Genomic DNA, 19,864 nt, shown 5'->3' on the forward strand with positions numbered 1-19,864 from the left:
AAAAGAAAAGAAAAGAAAACGGCCATTCTGTTCTCTTGTTCCTTGGGGTGGGGGGTGGGGAGAGGGGGCGCGGCTGCTGGAGATCCCTCTGCTGCCTTCACCCCCTGCAGCGAAATCCAGCAGCGAAGACCAAGAAAGTTAAGTTCAGGGAAGCTAGCGGTTCTTTGGGTGCGCGCGCGGTGTGACGTTCCCAGTAGTGCCTGGAACCTGCAGCCGCCGGCCAGCGGCTTCCATCAGGTTTGCGAAGTCTAAGAGGAGGGGAGACCAGAACGTAAAGTTGGAGAACCCGGGAGTGGCTGGAGCTCCTGTGCGCTCGCTGGAGTTGGGCCACCTGGTTTCTGTAGGATAGCTCTGCCCCTGAGCAGGGGGGCAGGGACAGAGGCAGGGGCAGGGGCAGGGGCAAGGGCAGGGCCAGCACGCGTGCCAAGGGGACCTGCTGCGCCTCCTGTAATCGCCGGCTCTACCCTTTATTCCAGGTGGCCCATCCGCTGCTGAGCCCTCTGCGTGCGCGGGGAGCCGATCTGTACCTCGCCGGCTGCCACTGACCATGACCATGACCCTTCACACCAAAGCCTCGGGAATGGCCTTGCTGCACCAGATCCAAGGGAACGAGCTGGAGCCCCTCAACCGCCCGCAGCTCAAGATGCCCATGGAGAGGGCTCTGGGCGAGGTGTACGTGGACAACAGCAAGCCCGCTGTCTTCAACTACCCCGAGGGCGCCGCCTACGAGTTCAACGCTGCCGCTGCCGCCGCCGCCGCCTCGGCGCCGGTCTACAGCCAGTCGGGCATCGCCTATGGTCCTGGGTCCGAGGCGGCCGCCTTCGGTGCCAACAGCCTGGGGGCTTTTCCCCAGCTCAACAGCGTGTCGCCCAGCCCACTGATGCTGCTGCACCCGCCGCCGCAGCTGTCGCCTTTCCTGCACCCGCACGGCCAGCAGGTGCCCTACTACCTGGAGAACGAGCCCAGCGCCTACGCCGCTGTGCGCGACACTGGCCCTCCCGCCTTCTACAGGTACCCGCGCCACGTAGGGGTGGCCCGCTGTGTCCTGCCTGGCCCGGGGAGGGAGCGCACTAGGTGGTGGTGGTGGGGGTGTCACCGCGGGCCGCAGATCGCCGCCTCCCACCCCTTAGGAAAGTCAGGAAGGATTCTTTGCGGAGCCCGCCTTCTCTTTATTGGCAGCTTTAAAGCAACAATAACAACAATACAAACAACTAGAGTTTTGGACTGGAAACACTCAAGGTATACAGAAAATGTGCTTTTAGGCAGAGGTGCCTATGAATCGCTTTGCCATTCTTCCCAATTCCTGGGTTCTGGATTGAGTTCCAGTTGCTCAGAAATTCTGGTATGGGAGCTGAATGGGTCTCAACAAGTTTTGATTTCTGGCTGAGCTCGAGCAGATTGCTGGCATATGACTTCTGACAGCTGGGGGATTTATTGGTGTCCCGCGTGTTTACAACATACCACATTGAAGCACCAACACAGTAATTCCCCTACAGCCAGGTTTCATGCCTGGCCCAGCAGGCAGCTAGGGCTCTGGAGTGACATATGGGTTAGCTACGTCCTGTCCCCTAGCCCCGGGCACTGTGCAAGAAGCCAAGGCAGTCCAGGACATAGGGGAATCCAGGACGCAGCGACTCTTTGTGGCCTAAGTGACAATCGTTTTGTGTCCTCAGTTTTTGTTTCTCCTAAGAGAGATTTTTTTTTTTTTGACCTCCCTTTCCTCTTATTTCCGCTTCTTTTCCCTAAGGACCTGCAGAAGGCTTAGGTGGGTGGTTCTGGTAAAGACCTGTTAGAAATTCCCAGGGGACAGTAATACACAGGCCAGGTACAGAGTCTTCGGGTGCTCATAGGCTGCCTAATCAAAACTAGCTCACTGTAGGCTGGCGTTGGCCACTGGCTCAGTGTTCTCTTTCCAGATGTATTTATAGCAGAAGAAATGGGACTAAGGTGCAGTTTGGCCCCAGAAGACACTGAAGAATGAAATCATGGTGTATCCTAGCTCACCTTTAACCCACCCAGGAGACTAAAGCATCAGGTGGCGACGTGGGTGCAGGCCCAGATCTCACCGTCAGGATCAACAGTGAATGAAACTTTAAAAAGAATTTTTTGGGGTTTAAATTAATCTCACTTGCTTCAGTTCAGGATTAAGACAGAAGAGGGAAATAATTTATTCACTCGATCCCCAGCGCCCCTCCCTCCCCCAAACTGAAGGAACAAAGTATAGCGATTAAGACTAATTCATACTTTAAAATTTTCTTGCTGTTAAGGATGGTATTGGTAGAATGTGAATCCCATAACCTTATGATGGAGTTCCCAAAGTATTTTCTTTTCCATTTAATTTTCAGTTCTTTTTTTTTGCAAATTAATGCCAGTGCATTTCAATGGGGACTAATGAGACTGCTCCTTGGAGGGCTATTTACTGCCTTGCTAATAATTACAAAGTGAACACTGGAAAATAAAAAGAGATCACATTTTATTCAACACTGCTTAGCATCTCTGAGTCAAAGAATCTCACCAGAATATACCCCATCTTAAACTTTTACTTCAGATGCTATTCAAATACTACCCCCCCAAAAAAAACCCCACCAACAATGAAAAGAGATCCTTAAAATAAAAATTACACACAGGTGGAATCCTGGGTAGCAATTTAGTTTTAGAATGATTTTCTTATTTGTATTCTTACTCGAGGCAAAAGGGACGGATCTACGTCAGTGTTTCCAATGGATGTTTTATGGTAGATTTTTTTCCCTCTTTCTTTTTCTTTTTTGAATAACCTTGGATTTTTTTTAAAAGTAAATAATTGAATAGTCTCTTAAAAAAAAACAACAACTTTGTTCTTCCTAAGTACTTGTAGTTTGGGAACTGAAAACTGTGTTTTTCAAAATTGCTTCTCACGATCCAGTAAATGATGAAGTCACTTTACCAAGTCTGAGTCTTAAAAATGGAACAAAGCCTAAAGGAATAATATCTTAAGAGTGCCTGATTATGCAGTCAGGGCAGGTTCTAACTTTCATTGTCTCTGGATGCTAGACTGGTGAAACACTGTCTTACTGTGGGTCAGGGTCAAAGAAGTTTTGAAAGATACAGGCCTAAAACATATTCAGGAGAAAACCAAAATGTTTCAGTCAGTCACTGTAGTTTTATTTACATAAACAAAAAAGCTAATTTGTCCATCTTCATTCTATTTTTTTTTCATATATGTTGCCTTGGTATCTGTGGGCCAATAAGACCAAAATTTATTATTTCCGATGGTGGAATGGGGCTGCTTCATGAGTTCTTCCCCTGTACCTATCCCAGTGGGCCACAGGGATGTCGGGGAATTTGGGTGAAGCTTGATTTATTTGGCATCTACATGCCGTGGCTACTTTTTCCATTGGTCACAATATGCAGCCATATTTAGGTATGAGGAGATGTAGCAGGTAAAATAGCTTGGGGCATGTAATTAAGTGAGAAACATTGTCACTTGTCTAGATAACTTGTTATGAGACATGATCTGTTGGTAATCACAAGCTGTGGTTTTGTAGGTTGGGTTTTCCTGAGACTTTCACGGAAAGTCATTTTATTCAGAATTGTTAGGGTTTAGGGCAACTTTGAGGATTTCAAAGAAAGTTAAAGGTGAGACACTTATATTCACCTCGCTTTAAAAAAAAATTCGACATAGGTGTTTAATGCTGCCTGAATATTTTTCAATTTAGTCAGTATGTCTAGGTGCTACGTTTCAAACCAGACCAAACCAAACCAAACTTAAGAAACATGCAGTCCACATCAGCCAATCCGCTGATAATTTGGACCCCGGCGTCTGTGCAGTCTGGAGAACTGTGTCTGTGGTGATCACTGAAGACTACTTTCAGCTTTGAGGAGGTCTAGAGGGAGAGTTGAGGGACTGATGTCCCGTGATTCCTCCCACCCCTGGAATGATCTGACCACCCCTTTTCTTTTGGCTCTTACACGTTTTGATCATTTAGATTGCCGCTGGCCACCTGCCCTGTCAAGTTGGTCTAAGAATAATACAAGGGCCACTGCTCGGATGGAGCGAAGGCTGGGATGTGAATGGAATCACATCTCTGCATCCCTTCTCTTTTGTCGCCAGCCCCATGTGGCTCGTACCCGCACCACCATGGAGAGAGCTCTCGGGGTGATTACCCCTTACTCCTACCCTGTGTTGTGCTCTGTCAACTTGGATCCCGGTCCCTAGTTGCTTGTTATTTTTTAATGCATACATATATATGTATATATGCATATATATACTCATAAAGTTGTGAAGTTCATAATTTAGAGAATTTGGGTTGAGCATCTTTGGTTTCTTATACTTTAAAACATAGAAGGCAGGAGCAGTAGACAGCAGGGAGAAAGGTGGACAATCTCAGCCTTCCGAGGATGGCAAGGACATAGGGCTGTCCACAGGAGACCGGGCATGGGAAGGCAGTAGGTAAGCTACACAAAAATCACCCGCTTTTACGTTACCTTACCCACATTTGAATAGCTGTTTGTATATTTGTGCGTGGAATGTTTTTCCTGCAAGCCAGATCGTAAAGAACATGTGTTTTAGAACATCTCAAGTCCAACTGATCATGTGAAAAGTTATAAAAATGAGGAAATTCTTGGATTTGAATCACATTTTTACCAACTCCATGTTCTCCACAAGATGAGCTCTCTTATATCTTCCCTTTGATGCCAGTATTCTTTTTAGTGTAATTTTAGAAGGTCCAGGTTGATAGAGCAGTGCATGGAGTATTCCCCCCCCCCACACCAACTCCGCCCCAGGAGACCGGGAACAGGGAGAAAGAAACAAATTAACTATCCTTTAGAATGCTGAGTCTCAGTTCACTTATTCAGGAAAGGAAGATACAGAGTGGCTACTCTTGCTTCAAAGCAAAATGCAAACTCCTGGGGAAGATTCTAGATAAATCCAGAAGTACTGCCGTTTACCGACCAGAATCGGCATATGAGGTTTCACCTAGAGGAGGCGGTGCCTCATCAAAGTTAGTAAGGAGTCTTTTACGGGTCCAACTCTTGCAGTGAATTGATGGATAGTTTTGTTTTTCAAAGTACTCCCTCTTCGTCCTGCCATCTTACTCCCGAGTGTTCAGCTGGAGGTTAAGGCTAAGCCTTTATGATAGGCTTGGTCTCAGGATAAGGGACAAAAATAGTTGCTGTGTTCAAAGTGATGCATACTTATCTATATTTGATTAAAATGTGACAATTAGAAAGATATGTGTTCGATTACAAGCGGACAGAATTTTATGTAGTTTAATGAAGCAATTTCAAGTGAGTTGGTTTAAACAATAGGGTTGCTGCGACTGTCTATAAGTGATATGGTTAAGTGCGGTGGTGACCTGTGATGGTAGTGTGGAAGATGGTGGTGATGGTGGTAATAACACTGAAGGTGACAGATGAAGTTGATGACGATAATGATAGTGAGGATGATAGTTACAGTATCCTAGGCTCTGTCTGGGTATGGTGTTTTTCTGGATACCATGTAGCATTGGGATGTTTATCCTATGCAGACATCAAAGGCTTCTAATACACTTGATTTATTTTATTTGGCTGTGATTTAAGGATCAGAAAATTCCATAGATATTATCAATCAAATTAATATACTGTAATTCTCCTAAACATGTGTGACTGCTATGTGGAAATGTCAAACTTACTCAAACCACAAACAAGCATGGGGTTCCCATCCTATAGAATTTTTAGAGGAATGCATGTTATTATGAATTCATTTTCCAAACTTTCTCCCCCTGGCCTCAGTATGGTTGTATGGGCATTTCTCCCTGCAGGGCCTCCCCCTATAATTTTGTACTTTTTGGAATCCTTATGCATTACACTTAGAAAAACTGCGGAAGTTCACTTGTTGCTAGTAAAATTTGTCAAATAATGTTCAGGAAGAGGCATGTTAATGCGAGCCCTTAAAATCCTCAGATTTATTGCTGATCTGGAGTGTGGAGGGGGCTCTGGGGATCTCCTTGGAAAGCGCATCGCTGTCCATTCTTGGTTTCTCTTTGCGGCCATTTTAGTCCCCTCTTTAGCTTTCGGTCTTTCCTTGTCCCTGATTCCTGAGGGTCAGTATGTTTCGGGGTCCCAGCAGTGGACTGGGGGTGTCCTGCACTCTTCAGCAGGCACCTTAGCTGCTGTTCTTTGCCTCTCTTACAGTTTTTAATAAAACTTATTCTAAGGCCATAAAGGCAAAAGGCAATTATTACCGATTAGTTTCTTAGAACTAATCATCTCAATCATTAGGTTGAAAGCCGCCGTCTGTACTCTGCCTACTTCTTTACTCCGTGATCTTTTTTTTTTATTTCCAATTCTGTCTCATATTTTCTTGTTTCTTTTGTTCCATCTTCAAATAAATAAATAAATAAAACCCCTTTTAAAATCTCTTTCTGGCCCTTCCCTATCAAAATTTCTTTTCTTTTCTGTTTTGGCTCCATCTGTTTATACTCCTATTTCCCCTTCTCCTACCTTTTCTGGTTTATTTCTTTATAGACCCGGTTCATCTGTTATTTTAACAGTATTTGGAACAGGCCTCGAGACTCCTCTCTACTGTAGGAAATCCGATAGTGCGAGGCTATATGCCTTCGTAACACGGGAAGCCATTAACTAGATAGAGAGTTCCAGAAAGGATCCCTGCCTCCGCTTTATGGCTAGAAGCTTGAAGGAAAATAAGAGAGCAATTTCCCCTTAGTAGAACATCAAGGAGAGTTCCTTTATCCCTCTACTTGGCTCCCCTGTTCCGATCTGAGAAGAACATGGAGGCCGTATTTTACAATCAAATACACTTTTGCGAGTCCAGCCAGTCATACGATGGCACTGCCTAGAGCAGCTGGGGAATCTTACTGACAGACGTTTCAAATTCAGTTTTTCCCCTTTTGTCCGGGGTCACTGTATATGGATGGCATAGAGATAACTAAACATGCAGTGAGGGCCATTGTTCTGTGGAATTCTAGAACTGTGTGAATTTGTGCAAGGCATTTATGCTAATTTCCTACACTGTCAAAAAACCCCACTCATTTTGAAAACAGTTTGAGTGTACCTATGATTCATTTTACTTATGTCATGAAGGTATTTAAATGGCGCTTTGTGGAGAGGCTGTAAAACGTCCTTACTGCTTTGTTGTCGGGAATATAATTGATTTTAATGATCTTTTAGGGAGACGAATTTTTGTTTTGGGGGGGTAGACTTTAGAGTGTTTGTGCCAGGATATTTTCAACAATGGGGAGTAGGAGGATGCATTTCCTAATATGATGACAAGACACAAGGGAGTTACATTCAGAAAGTGTTTTTCTTTAGTTACAGGAAAGGGATTTTGGGGCCCTGGGAAGCCTCGTTGGGTTGTAGTAAGCAGGATATTTGAGCACTGAGGGCTCCAAATAGACGCCCCAGGTAATTCATGTCCGCTTCCCTCTGCCCTCAGCAAGGCTGTGGATATGCGTGTGTTGAGAAGCCGTAGGGAGGATATGGGCTGTGGGGGCTGGAAAGTCTAACCTGCAGTGCTTTCTGGGAAGTTCCATGTAGTAAAGGCTTTCCTGATGTCTTTGGAAGAACGTGGAAAATCTCTCCCTCCTTGGACGACAAGTACATCAAGAAGGATCCAGAGGGCATTCCACGCACAGTCAGCCCATTCCACACAGTCAGCCCCCACCATCCATCACAGATTCAGTACTTGAACACTCACTCACTCATTCACTCACTGAAATTGATCGAAAGTCCCCAAACCCAATAGAGCTGACACTTTCCTGCTGTTTTTGGTGACGTGTGCGGAGTGACAAAAACTTGAAGTCATCTAATAAGTATTTTCTTTTCTAAGGTCGAACATGACATACTTTCTTTTGGCTTCTTGCTATAAATGCGTCCTTTTGGGGTTCTATTAGTGGCAGACTGTTGGCAATTTTATCCATTTTGTTTGCGACTTTTTTTTTTTTTTTTACTGTGTGCAATGCCCCTAGGCACTGTGCTGAAGTACTCTCTAGTGTTTCTCAGTGCATAAGGCTGCCAGAGATGAGCTGTGTTTATGGATAAGCTATAATCTGGTTGAATGAGTTCAATGTTAACGAGTCAACAGTTTACAGTAAATGAGGTGCTTTGAACAGAAACACACATAAAATAAGGTTTTGTTATTGATCGGTTGGTAAACCGTGACCAGAGTCTCCCAGGGACCCACCCTGTTTTCCTCTCCAGGAGCAAGGATTTAGTGCCCATTCACTGTGCATTCACAGTGACTTCATAGAAAGGAACTACCAGGAATAATTAAGGGCATGGTGAAAACACGTGTGTGGGAGCCAGGCAGCCCGTGCCTCTCCTATGCCTTGACTCTGGTCTCGCTGGGACCTTTGGCAAGCCACTTAATTGTGTGCCAAGGTAGATTCATGTGTAAGATGCCAATCAGAATAGGAACTACATATTTTAGATCTTGTGAGGATTAAGTGAATTCGTCGATATCTGGTGCTCAGGACATGGATTTGCAACACGCCAATGATCTTGTGCTAGCCTTTTGTTTCTTTCTTTCTCCTTCTTCTCCTACTTTTTCTCTCCCGCAGACCCTCTTTTTTTCTTTCTTTATCTTTTCAACAAACTTACTATATAACCAAGGCTGTTCTTGAGTTCATGGACCCCCTGAATTCTGGGATCACCAACTCTAGCGACCTTTATTCCTCCTTTAAGAGGAAGTTGAGAGTGATCCACCAACAATGACGAGAGGGGCTCTTGTTCTGTGTCTAGAGTGTTTGCCCTTCTGATTAATTTGCCTACAAGGAACCAACTTTCATACCCTATTGTGATGAGGAGTTAAAGTTTTCCAACCAGAAGGAAGCAGGAAGCTAGTGTTTCTTGAAATGCTTAGGAGATGCCAGGTACTACCCTGGCAAGGAACACAACAAGCTGCAACCTCCAAATAAGTGAGAGTCATTCAGTCGATAAGGACCAGGGCAAGCATTAAATCTGGTGCAGTGAAGCAATCTTAGAGATGGAGGGGGGAGGCTGAGGCTGAGCTGAGCCACTTGTGGGAAAAGCTGTCATATGGAAGGCAGGGAGGACAGTCTTCTGTGCAAAGGGACATGTGTAAGCACCTATAGGCGTAACTTTCCACTGCTGGTGGCCTCGGAGCAGGGAGAACGGTTGCAGAAGCATCTATGCTGTTAAGAACTGACTCAGACCTGGGCCTCAGTTTCTAACCATTCCTCTGAGGCTAAAGCTGGATAGGTAATTAAAGAAAGCACGAAACTACTCTTTAAGGCTTTTTGGCTGGGTAGTCCCCTGCTTTGAAGTTTCCTTGGATGTCTCTGTGACCGCCCCCACCCACTTTCTGGTCATTTCATATGCATGGACTTTCTAGAACTGTTTTCCATCTGGAGACATGGAGGTGGTAGAATGGTCCCTGGCGGCCACCAAGGTTTTATTACGTTGGAATCTCTGAACTGAACTCATAGTGGTCCACACCCTCATCAGGTGTGGGTGCCCAAGGCAGGGTCAAGAGGGAACAAAATGAAATGGAGGTAGGCAGTTGCAGTTGATGTAGACACAAGGAAGGATAGGAAGATGTGGACTTTCGCCAGAGGAAATGAGATGAAATTAGGAAACAACCTAAAGCCACAGATGCAAGCCCACATGCACATTAATTATCTTGTAGGATCTGATTTTTTGCTCCGTGCTTACATAGGTTAAGGTGATGTAGGGTCTTGTATCTACTGGAGAGTTAGTAGAGTTCTCTTTCATGTAGGCCTTTCAGAGAGTTACTGCTGTATCAGGCTGTGAGTGGCAGATATAAACACTAGAACGGCAGTTCTCAACCTGAGGGTCAGGACCCTTTGGAGATGAATGACCATTTCACAGAGGTTGCATAATCAGATATCCTGCATATCAGATGTTTACATTTCAATTCCTAATGGTAACAAGATTACAGTTATGAAGTGGCAAAGAAATAAATTTTATGGGCAGGGGTCACCACAACACGAGAGTCTCAGCATTAGGAAGGTTGAAAACCGCTGTTCTAGGGCCTGCAACCGAATTCATATTGGTGCAAGTGGTTCGCTGCATGATGAAATCTAGTTGCACATCTGGAAAATTCCTGATTCCAAAGCCTTTCTTGTTATTGTTTTTTTTAAATAGAAATCACTTCCTTGTAATGAACTCACAGATAAAATGATCACACAGCTCAATTATGTTTGTTTCCCAAGCAGCCACTTTGCTACTCCCAAACTCTACCCATCTTCGTGAACTCTTGCACAGTGGAGTGGGCCGTTCCGAAGCCACGGAGCTCCTATTAGGATTTTACACTCTCGCTACCAAGGACATTTTTATGTACTTGTCTGTAACAAAGGAAAAAAAAATTGACTCGGTTAAAACTAGAAAAGTAATTAGCTTCATATCTCCCTTCACAAATCCTTTTACCTATACTCCATCCTGCCTTGGCACCTGATATTGACCCTGCTTGGTCTCCCTTCCCAATGTTGTAATGTACTCACACTTACAAGTCTTTAATACTCTGGAGGACTCCCTTTCATCCTTCTGTCATGAAATATTTGAAAAATTAGCAATGCTCTTGGAATGTATGATATTCTTGGTGCCTCTCTCCCATTATAATTTCGTTTTTGTTTTAAATGACTAATTTGTCAAAAGGGAAGGGATGCTAAGGACCCGTATCTTGGCACTTCAGCCCTGCTTCCTTCTCAACCATGATGCCAAGAAGCAAGACTTTGAAATCTTAGAGACATGTATATCTGCATCTCCTTGGGTGTCTTCTCCACCATCCACATTTCTTTTTTCACTATGCAGCATTCGGTATTTCTTTAAACAGTTTAATTTTTGAGAAATTCATGCAGTGTATTTTGATCACACTTGCCTTACACCAACTCTTCTCAGACCCACCTACTACTCATAACCCCTCCCAACTTCACATTTTTTTTTCTTAAATAGCCCTCTGGCCCCAATTTGTACTGCCCATATACTCATGGGTGTGGGTCCGTCACAACAGGAAGGTGGTTGACCTACTTACCAGGAACTGTATCCTTTACGAAAGTCGACTCTTCCCTGTTGGGAGAAATATCCACCAGCTCTCTTGCCCCCTCTGGGCCATCTCTACGGCGGGGTTCCCATATACCTCTCACTTCCACACACCCCACTATCTGCCACCTCAGCACCTAATTACCCAGTAGAATCAAGGCTCTTAATACTTAATTAACCAATCAGATTTATGTATCAATTATATCACAATTTACAAGATGTTAATACAATCATTTTGGAGCTAATTGATAATGATAAAACCGTTATCCCATCATTTGTAACCTTGTGAAAACTTAGCTACTTGTGACTGGTGATTGTCACATGGGTTCGTGTCTGCAGTCACAGTTCTTCCTTACCCTCTGGCACTCTCTCTCTCTCTCTCTCTCTCTCTCTCTCTCTCTCTCTCACACACACACACACACACACACACACACACACACACACACACAGAGCAATTCTTATCTCCGCCCCCTTTTCCCTATCCAATCACAGGCCTCCTTTGCACTAATGTAATTGGACAGACAAGCAAAATCCTGCGACACTTCCCCTCCCAAGACTCATCAGCTGTCAATCGCTAGAGGCAAAGGCTTGGGAGTCCCTTCCTCCTCCATGCTGGGGTATTGACTGTCTTGATCCCGTGCAGGTCTTATATCAGTAATCATGACTGCTGTGAGTTCATCAGTGCAGTAGTCCTGTCATACCCTGAGGATACGTCTTGATCTGCTCCTCCTAGACCTCTGGCCCTTAAAATCTTTCTGGTGCCTCTTCTATGGTGCTCACTGAGCCTTGGAGAGAGGGATTCATTCGAGCACGCTGTGGACATGAATTTTCTGTACTTTTGGTCAGTGGTGTGTTTCTGTGCGAAGCATTATCTACTGCACAAAGAAATGTCTCTGATGAGGTCTAAGAGCAGCTGATCTATGGGTAGAGAGCTACGAATTTAGAGGGCAGTATGGCACTATGGCCATTTGGTAGAATGATAGTAGGTTCACCCGCAGAGCCAATGCTCCCCAACCACGGGTAAAGTGCCAGGCATGTTTGTGGAGTGGACTTTAGGTACAACCAGAAAGCAGTTGGTTATCTCCATAACATTTGTGCCCCTATTGCACCTATGGGCATATCCTGCTATTGGGTTGTTCTTGTGCCTCAGGGGGTTCACAGGTGGATAATGATTTTATTTCTTGGTTATCAGGATCTAGATCTCAAGTAATAAGGGGTTGTTACCTGCTCTCCAGCCTAGGAATCCCCTGGTTATTGTTTCTGGTGCTTAGGAAATGGGCATGATGAAATCAAACCGAATCCCTCCACCCAGTTTATCAAATTCAACCTTCTTCTAAGAAGTCTGTGCTTGATAGGAAATGGCTAGCAAAGTCATCCAGGGACCCAGGGACTTACAGAAAATCCAGTCTCTTGAGATTTTATACTGACTGACTGTGGTTGATATAAGGGTGATGCCGGTCGCTTTATTGTATGCCTTTAAACACACAGACATGACAGTTCGTCTCCGACGTCCCTTGCGTCACCATCTGCTTTCTTCGTACATGGCTGGTCCTTCTTCACTGCAGTTGGGGATTGTGTTCTCTCTAGTTCAGATCTTATTGAATAATCTTTTAGCTTGCTGCCAGAATACCTAATTCCAGACTTGCCTAGCTGTGCTGCTCCTTCCCTGGCCTAATGGCTTCTGGTGGTTTCTCAACAACATAGACTGCATTCAAACACTTGTCTGTACCTTCCAGCCAGTCTCCAGCCATCACTCCAAGAAGATCTTGTCCAGAGCCACGCGCACCTTGCCTTTCCTTTGTTAGGACCACACCACTGGGAAGTCAAATGCTCAGCTCAAATGCTGCCTCTGTCTGGCATGTTTTATAGTGCCTGTCGTATGCATTTTGGCCTTTTTTGTTTTAGTCACCATGGGATTTCTTTGGCTATAAAGAAATTGGTCACTTCTATCTGTTCAATAGTTTGTATTATTGATAGAAGTAATTTCATAGATTTTGTTGATTAACTCATCAGTTAATTCATTAAAGAGCTCCATTGGATTTTGATCAAGTCCTGGATCCTATAGCTATAGGTACAGGGATCTGACACATTCTTCCTAAGGAGTTTGTAGGCATCTAGACAAATGAGAGTCTATGAAGAAATGACAGTGGACCAGGAGTTGTGTTCAGGAAGCAACCACTAGAGGTGCTATGGAGAACATTTGACAAAGTAGCCAGTCCTAGTTGACTGAGACAGAGATCACAGAGGGTTTGACTGAGCCAGGGATGCTCTCCTGGGAGTTTTGAAGAATGAGATGCAGCCACATGCATGGATAAAGAAACTAAACTTCAGAGAGGGGAGGTTGAGGTTGCAGGGCCAGAGCTAGTGGACCAGGGATTCAAACTCCAGAAAATGGAGCCGAAACCTTAAACAAGCAGAATGATTTGTGGAAAAAGTGATTCTATGTCTCCTGACACTGGGCAAGCCATCAGCCAGGTGGCCAGTTGGGTTGTGGCAATTCTTTATATCTCTCGGTTGTGACATCTTTCATCTTTGATGATGTCCTGGGGCTGCCGCTTTCTGTTTTATGGGAAATGGCTGTTTTTATGATGTTTACTAAATGTGTATTTAAACAATTTGCCATTAAGTAGGGGTGTGTTTTCTCTTCTAATCTCAGAAAGAGCTATTAAGTGTTATCCTATCAACCGTTTGCTGATAGGGACCTTATTAATTCCTTTGCATGTGAACCCAATCTCAGAATTTAATATTGGCTTGGAATTACACTGTTCCTTTGGTTCAGCCCTCTGTCTGTGTTTATAAGTTTATAGGATCATAAAAGTACAGTGGTTTTAATCTAGAGAAGAGACTAGATGTACTGTATTTTTTTTTTTTTTTGCTTTTGTAGAGCTGAGACTGCAGATTCTCAGCATTTTAACCTAAAGAGAGACCTTAGACGTGATTCTCTCTATGCTTTCTGAAGTCCAGAGAGGCAAAATGACTTTCTCCAGGATCTTCAGCTGGGAGGACGGAGTCAGGGCTGGGTGGGAATGACTCCTGACCACCCCATCACACTTTCAACACACAGAAGCACAGCCAATCCCCATTCGCCCAGGGGACACCATGTCCAGCTAATTGTTGTAGTTCAGGCATTTGCAGTGGAAGCTCAAAAGCAACAAAGTGGAATGAGGGGATTCCGCTTGATTCCCGTTGCTAAGAGATTAACATGATGGCTAAGGCTGGCGCTCCGGCTGCACCTGCCCAGACTGTCCATCTGTTTAATTGATACAGGGTCCATGCGGAAATCGCCAACCTCTCTTTGGAGGTCAGTTTTCACTCCATGGCGGAGACTCGTCTCCTGCACTTAACTTTAGATTGTCTTCTCTCGGTCCTAATTACCATGTCTTGTTTAGTTTTGATTGAACATTCCCTTTCTTGTTTTTCTTATCATTTTTTGTTGTTGTTTCCAAAGCTTAATGTTAGGGATTACCTTGCCAGGTTTCTCTAGAGCCTCATCCTGACTCTCTTCAGATTTCAAAAGCAGTTGGATGTGATTTTTTGCTCTGCACTTACCAATGCAAAAATAAAACCTGTGTCAGTTCGTTTTAGCAATGGTGAAACTGAAGAAAGCCAAGTTATCTCTGTTGAAAAATCACGTGTCTTCTCAGAGACTAATTGCTGAGCCTAGCACCGATTTTTGTACTGTTTACTATTAAATTTGTTCCCCTCTGCGGTTGAATATTGTCCCAGAAAATGAAATGTAAGTTTAATAAGAACAACAATAGCTGGGGACACATGTTAGGTGTATAATTAATGTTCCTGATAAATGTTTAACACATTTATTATGGCTGGTGGTTTATAACTGCACAACAACATGACAGCTTGTTCTGTGGAAATTTATATTTACCAAGACAGGCTCTAGAATAAAGGAAGAGAACAACATTTTTTCCCACTTTAGCATTTTTAACGAGTTAAGGAATTATTAGAACTGTCAATTAAAGTATTTGAAAGGGCTTCGGCAATCATTTTATATTTCATAACACTCTAAGGAGAGCAAGTAGGAATTAAATATGCTCTGATTATCATTTTATGCCCTCTCTGTGTAAAAGCAAGACTACTTGAAGGAGGAGGACATTATATGGCTTTCTAAAGGTTGTTCTGCATGGTTCCTTTTTTTTTTTTTTTTTTTTTTGTGAACAATTGTAGATCAACAAGGTTTCTTCCCATTTTGAAAAACTGCTCTCACTATCTTTGCAGTAATGTGAATTCCACTAGGGGAGCAATCCTATGCCTGGGATATTCTGAGAGGTGCTTGCCCAATGACCTGCAGTCTAAGGGTTCCTTGGCCACAAGTGATACTATGTGTAAGAGTGCCAGTCAAGTCAGTGACAAGTTATAAGTCAGTCCTTCATGGAAGATGATTATTTTAATATTGAAGTCAAAGTCTGTTTGTCTGTCTGTCTCTCTTCTCCTCTCCTCTCCTCCCCTCTCCTCCCCTCTCTTCTCCTCTCCTCTCCTCCCCTCTCCTCCCCTCTCCTCCCCTCTCCTCCCCTCTCCTCCCCTCTCCCCTCCCCTCCCCTCCCCTCCCCTCCCCTCCTCTCCTCTTCTCTCCTCTCTTCTCCCACTTCTTCCTGAAAAGGTCTCACTCATATAGCGCAGAGTAGCTTTGAACTGGCTATGTAGTCATCCATGACCTTGACCTTTGAACGCCTGGTTCTCATGCCTCTACCTTGACAGTGCTGGGATTACAGGCAGTTGCCACCACATTTATTTTAGGCGGTGCTGAGGATCACACCCCTTGTATGCTAGGCCAGCAACTAGGCTAGTTGAGCTGTACTTCCAGATGCTAGGCTAAAGCTTTCCAATGGTTTCTACTAAAGGATAATATAAGCAGAAAGACAGAAAGTGAGAAAGGAAAATGAAACCCAAGTGTCCCATGGATTTTCACTAGTGAAAAAAGAAATCTTCCTTTTGGCGACAGTGGTAGTTTTAATGAAAAACGTCCCCTAAAGACTCAGGCACTTAAACACGTAAGTGAAAGTATGCCCCTGGTAGACATACTTTGTGTGTGTGTGTGTGTGTGTGTGTTTGTGTGTTAACAACAGTTAAGTGGTTAATACAGTAGCTTCACCTAGGTAGACCACAGAGATAAGTGGAGTAAGCAGGTGAACATTAATTTAATGTCACAAGCCTGGTGTGTGCTCACCACTCAGATGGGTTTTGGTTGGAGAAAATAGTGAGTAAGTGTGTGATCATTAACATTTTCCACTGTTGAGAGCTCAAGTATGCAACTGCAGCAGGATCCACCCATCTTTATTGCCTTCCTTAAAACTGTCATCCTCTGGGCTTCCAGATAAAATGCAAGTTGTAATTTCAGATAAGAGATGAGGAACTTGCAAACTATGCGCCATGGGACAGTTTATGGAAAAATTATTTGTTGAGTCTATGGGGGACATTTTTCAAGGCATATTGATACAGAATTTCCAACTCATTTTTGCCCTTATTGACCGTGAGAGTGAATTCAGACCCACATCAAGCATGGGCTTTGTCGGTCTTCAGGTAATGATAAATGCTGATTAGTATGTTATTTTGATACTTATAAAAGTAAGTAAAGTATAAGGAAAATCTTACAATATTTGCTGAAAGAACTGTGAATGCCACTGAGCACGAGAGAAACATTTCTTTCAGTTGTCACAGAGCGATTCTCTTAAATTTTTTTTGCCTAGTTATTAGATTTCATAAAATAGCATCTCAGAAAGCAAATCTCTAACTACCCTCTCCCCCTGCCCAAATAACAACCTCTCACGGGAAAGGAGCACACATTCCTCTCCATGGGGCACTGATGAGCCTCGCACTCCCAGCCCCCACCTGTCTGTCTGGTTTGTAACCCTTTGGGTTGGTTGGCCTGTGGTTGAACAACATGAGCTTGCCCGTGGCTTGAGAGGGAACTTGCTGTTTGGAAGGCTGCATGTGGGCGAACGGGCATGGAAGTGTAGGAGAGCCCCCATGCACAGTGGGGTTGGTAGGCAAATCATGCTCACAGCCAAAGGAACAATCACTGGGCTTCAGACCCAGTAACTATCCTCGTGTGGCTTTCTATGGTCGGTTCTCTGAAATCTGTTTGATAAAAACACAGAGAAAAGGAACTCTCTGTGAGATAGCTTCTTTGACTCTGCTCTGATGCAAGGATGTGAAAGGGTTCCCGGAAACACATTCCAAGGCGTTTCTGGGAAAGAGAGTTGGCTCAAGGCTGGAGGTGTGCTACCGTGATTTCCAGGTGCTCAGAAAACAGGTGGCCTCAGCCCATAGCTGCGCAGCCCAGTGGCTCACAGGTGAATAACTGGTCCCAAGTGTGAGCTGCATTTGAAGAAAACACTGGGATTGCGGAAGATAATGAAATCCAAAGAAAATATGCGGAGGGAGAAGATGAAATTCTAGATCTCTCGTTGGGCTTGTCTCTTGGCTTTGTAACATTTTATAGCTTGCAGAACAAACTTATCAGACAGTCAAGAGAATCTCTGACTCAGTTACAAGTTTGCAATGGTTGTCATGTGTAAGAGAAAGAAGGACACAAACTTAATGGCAATTGTCCTCTGAGCAAGGCAGGACAGAATAGAAGTGGAGAGTAGGAACCATGCTCTTACACTAGGAGGCTTCATGATGCTTCTGGTACCATCGTGTGGGCAAACCCATCAGAAGATGCTGTCTAGAAAGGCAGTGTTTACTGGTTAGGTTGTGACAATCCTTGCTGGGGGCAGAATGGTGGCCATCAACATTGATGTTCCCAAAGTAGGGGGCTAGCTTTATCTACTGCTGTTCAAGATAACAAAAACCTTTCCCTGTTTTATTAAGTTTGTTGACTCCCTTGACACTCCACAGGGTCCTCCCTCTTACTTGTTGAATAGCAAGTGAAGTCACTGTCAGCAGGCTGACTTACAGTGACCAACAGAACCTGTGTGACATGCCCCCACTACACCCATTTGACATTGCCAAGTCTCCAGCTAGCTCTAGTGGGTAGCTAACTCTCTGTATTCACTCACATAGAGAATTCAGCAGGTATTGATGATTAGGTCCTGTATGCTAGGCACTGTTCTAGGCCCTGCAAAGAGAAAAGCTAAGGAAAACCAGAAGGGTAACCGGGTGAAGCAAAGCAAAAGAAGGGAAGGTTTTTGTAGGCTCGAAATCGTTTAGGGTGGGGATTTGAAGAAAAGAAGACCTGAGGTAACAAACCCACAATAAGTGTAACTCAGGAACTACAGCCCTGTCTAAATCATCAAGACTGGCTGGAAGAGGACACCCACCCACAGACACACACATACACACACACACACACACACACACACAGGGTTGTGGAGAAAAATTATGGATGAGGTATGACACAGAATGACCAAGAGATTCCTCCATAGCTCAGATATCTCACTGAGGCAAGGCCCAGTCTTTACATAATCATGGACCAGATACTCTGGCCCCTGGAGGTAGGCACAGGGGTTCTCTTAGGTGTGGAAGTGAAGACGAAACATTGAAAGTTACGCTTCCTTGATTTTTCCCAGTGTCTCTACCAAAATCAAGTCCAAAGTGGGGGAAAATAATAATGTTTCCCTGTTGGCTCAACAATAACAATAACAACCCTGCTTGATTCTCAGAAGACGTAGAGAGGCACTCCAGTGTAACCAGGAACTGTTTACAGATAGATGGTGTCACCTGCAGACACAGGCGCACACACGGCATACTCTGTAGATGTCATCGTGAGTGAAGTTCGGGCTGCTGTGTGGACTTGTGATTATTAACTCTACAACGTAGGAAAGACAACGTGTTTTTAAAGGACATCTCAATCTTTTTCCCAAGTTCATGTCCCAAGTGTCTCTTTTGCCTTCTGGTTGCACCCGTCACAGTCCTGCCGCAGCTAACTGCCGGTTTCTCACGCTGCATGCCTGGGCTCTTCCACCAGGAAGCATGTCAGTCAGGCGTCCAGACTCGATGGCGCTCTGCCCGCAGCTCCCCTCACTCCCACTACCTGGCGATGCACAGGGTTTCACATTCATATGGGATCCTATATAGGAGGCAGCCGGTCAGTCTGTTGAATGTATTTCATTGGGATTCCTCTCAGTTATAGTGCATGTTCTGTAACAGTCCTTTAAACAATACAAGGTATCTTGAGAGGTTAGATAGTAAATGTGACCTGACAAGGGCCTCATGGCCTCCCCAAAATCCCTACATGCAAGAGAAAACTATAAAAACAGAGCTTGGTAGGTCACACCAATTTAGCAGGGTTTTCTGAACCCCCCTCTCTGAGTCTTTAGAAGTTACTAACCATGTGTCCGGGATCTGTTCCTTCCCTCCTCATATCATCCTTCCCTTTAGGTTCAGTTTCCCTTTCTCGCCTCCTGTTGCTAAAGTGACCCGTGTCAGAGTCAGTCCTATCGGTCGCTAACGGAATGGTTCTTCCTGACAGTCACCTGTGTGGGCCAGGGTGGCGGTGCCTTCCCGGTTTGGAGGAGTCAGGAGAAGATGTAACTGTGACATTTTCCTCTCCTCCAGAACCTCTCTTGTGCACTTAGGAAAGAATTCTGAGAAATGGGCTGGACCCTCCTGGGGCTCAGTGAATAAATTCTAGCTGGCTGCAGCTGTTCCTGCTGGTCAGAGCCATGGGAGAGCTACTCAGTCACACGCATGTGGTGCCAGAAGGCATTTAGGAAACACAGTTGTAACATCTCATTTTAAAGATAAAATGAGGTTTAGGGAGGTTCACTTATGCCGTACAGCTGTTCTTGGATAGGTTTCTGTCTAGACCTCGACAGCTCGGACTAGAACTTGGTCATCCCAGTCTGTCGCCCTCCTCACCCATGCCGAAGTTGGTCACACGTGCACCCACAGACTCTCTGATGACATC

General features: G+C 44.6%; 1 protein-coding gene across 1 annotated transcript in view; it reads left to right on the plus strand.

Annotated features, from left to right (window-relative positions):
• Esr1 (estrogen receptor 1) overlaps positions 1-19,864 on the plus strand; it is a 347,754-nt gene that overhangs the window by 104,265 nt on the left and 223,625 nt on the right. The window contains exon 2 of the mRNA XM_052169737.1: positions 477-1,011. Coding sequence (XP_052025697.1) covers positions 548-1,011 — 464 coding nt within the window. The 5' untranslated portion in view covers positions 477-547. The remainder of the gene's footprint in view (positions 1-476; positions 1,012-19,864) is intronic.

Source organism: Apodemus sylvaticus, chromosome 23, assembly GCF_947179515.1.
Source record: "Apodemus sylvaticus chromosome 23, mApoSyl1.1, whole genome shotgun sequence".
NCBI lineage: Eukaryota > Metazoa > Chordata > Mammalia > Rodentia > Muridae > Apodemus > Apodemus sylvaticus.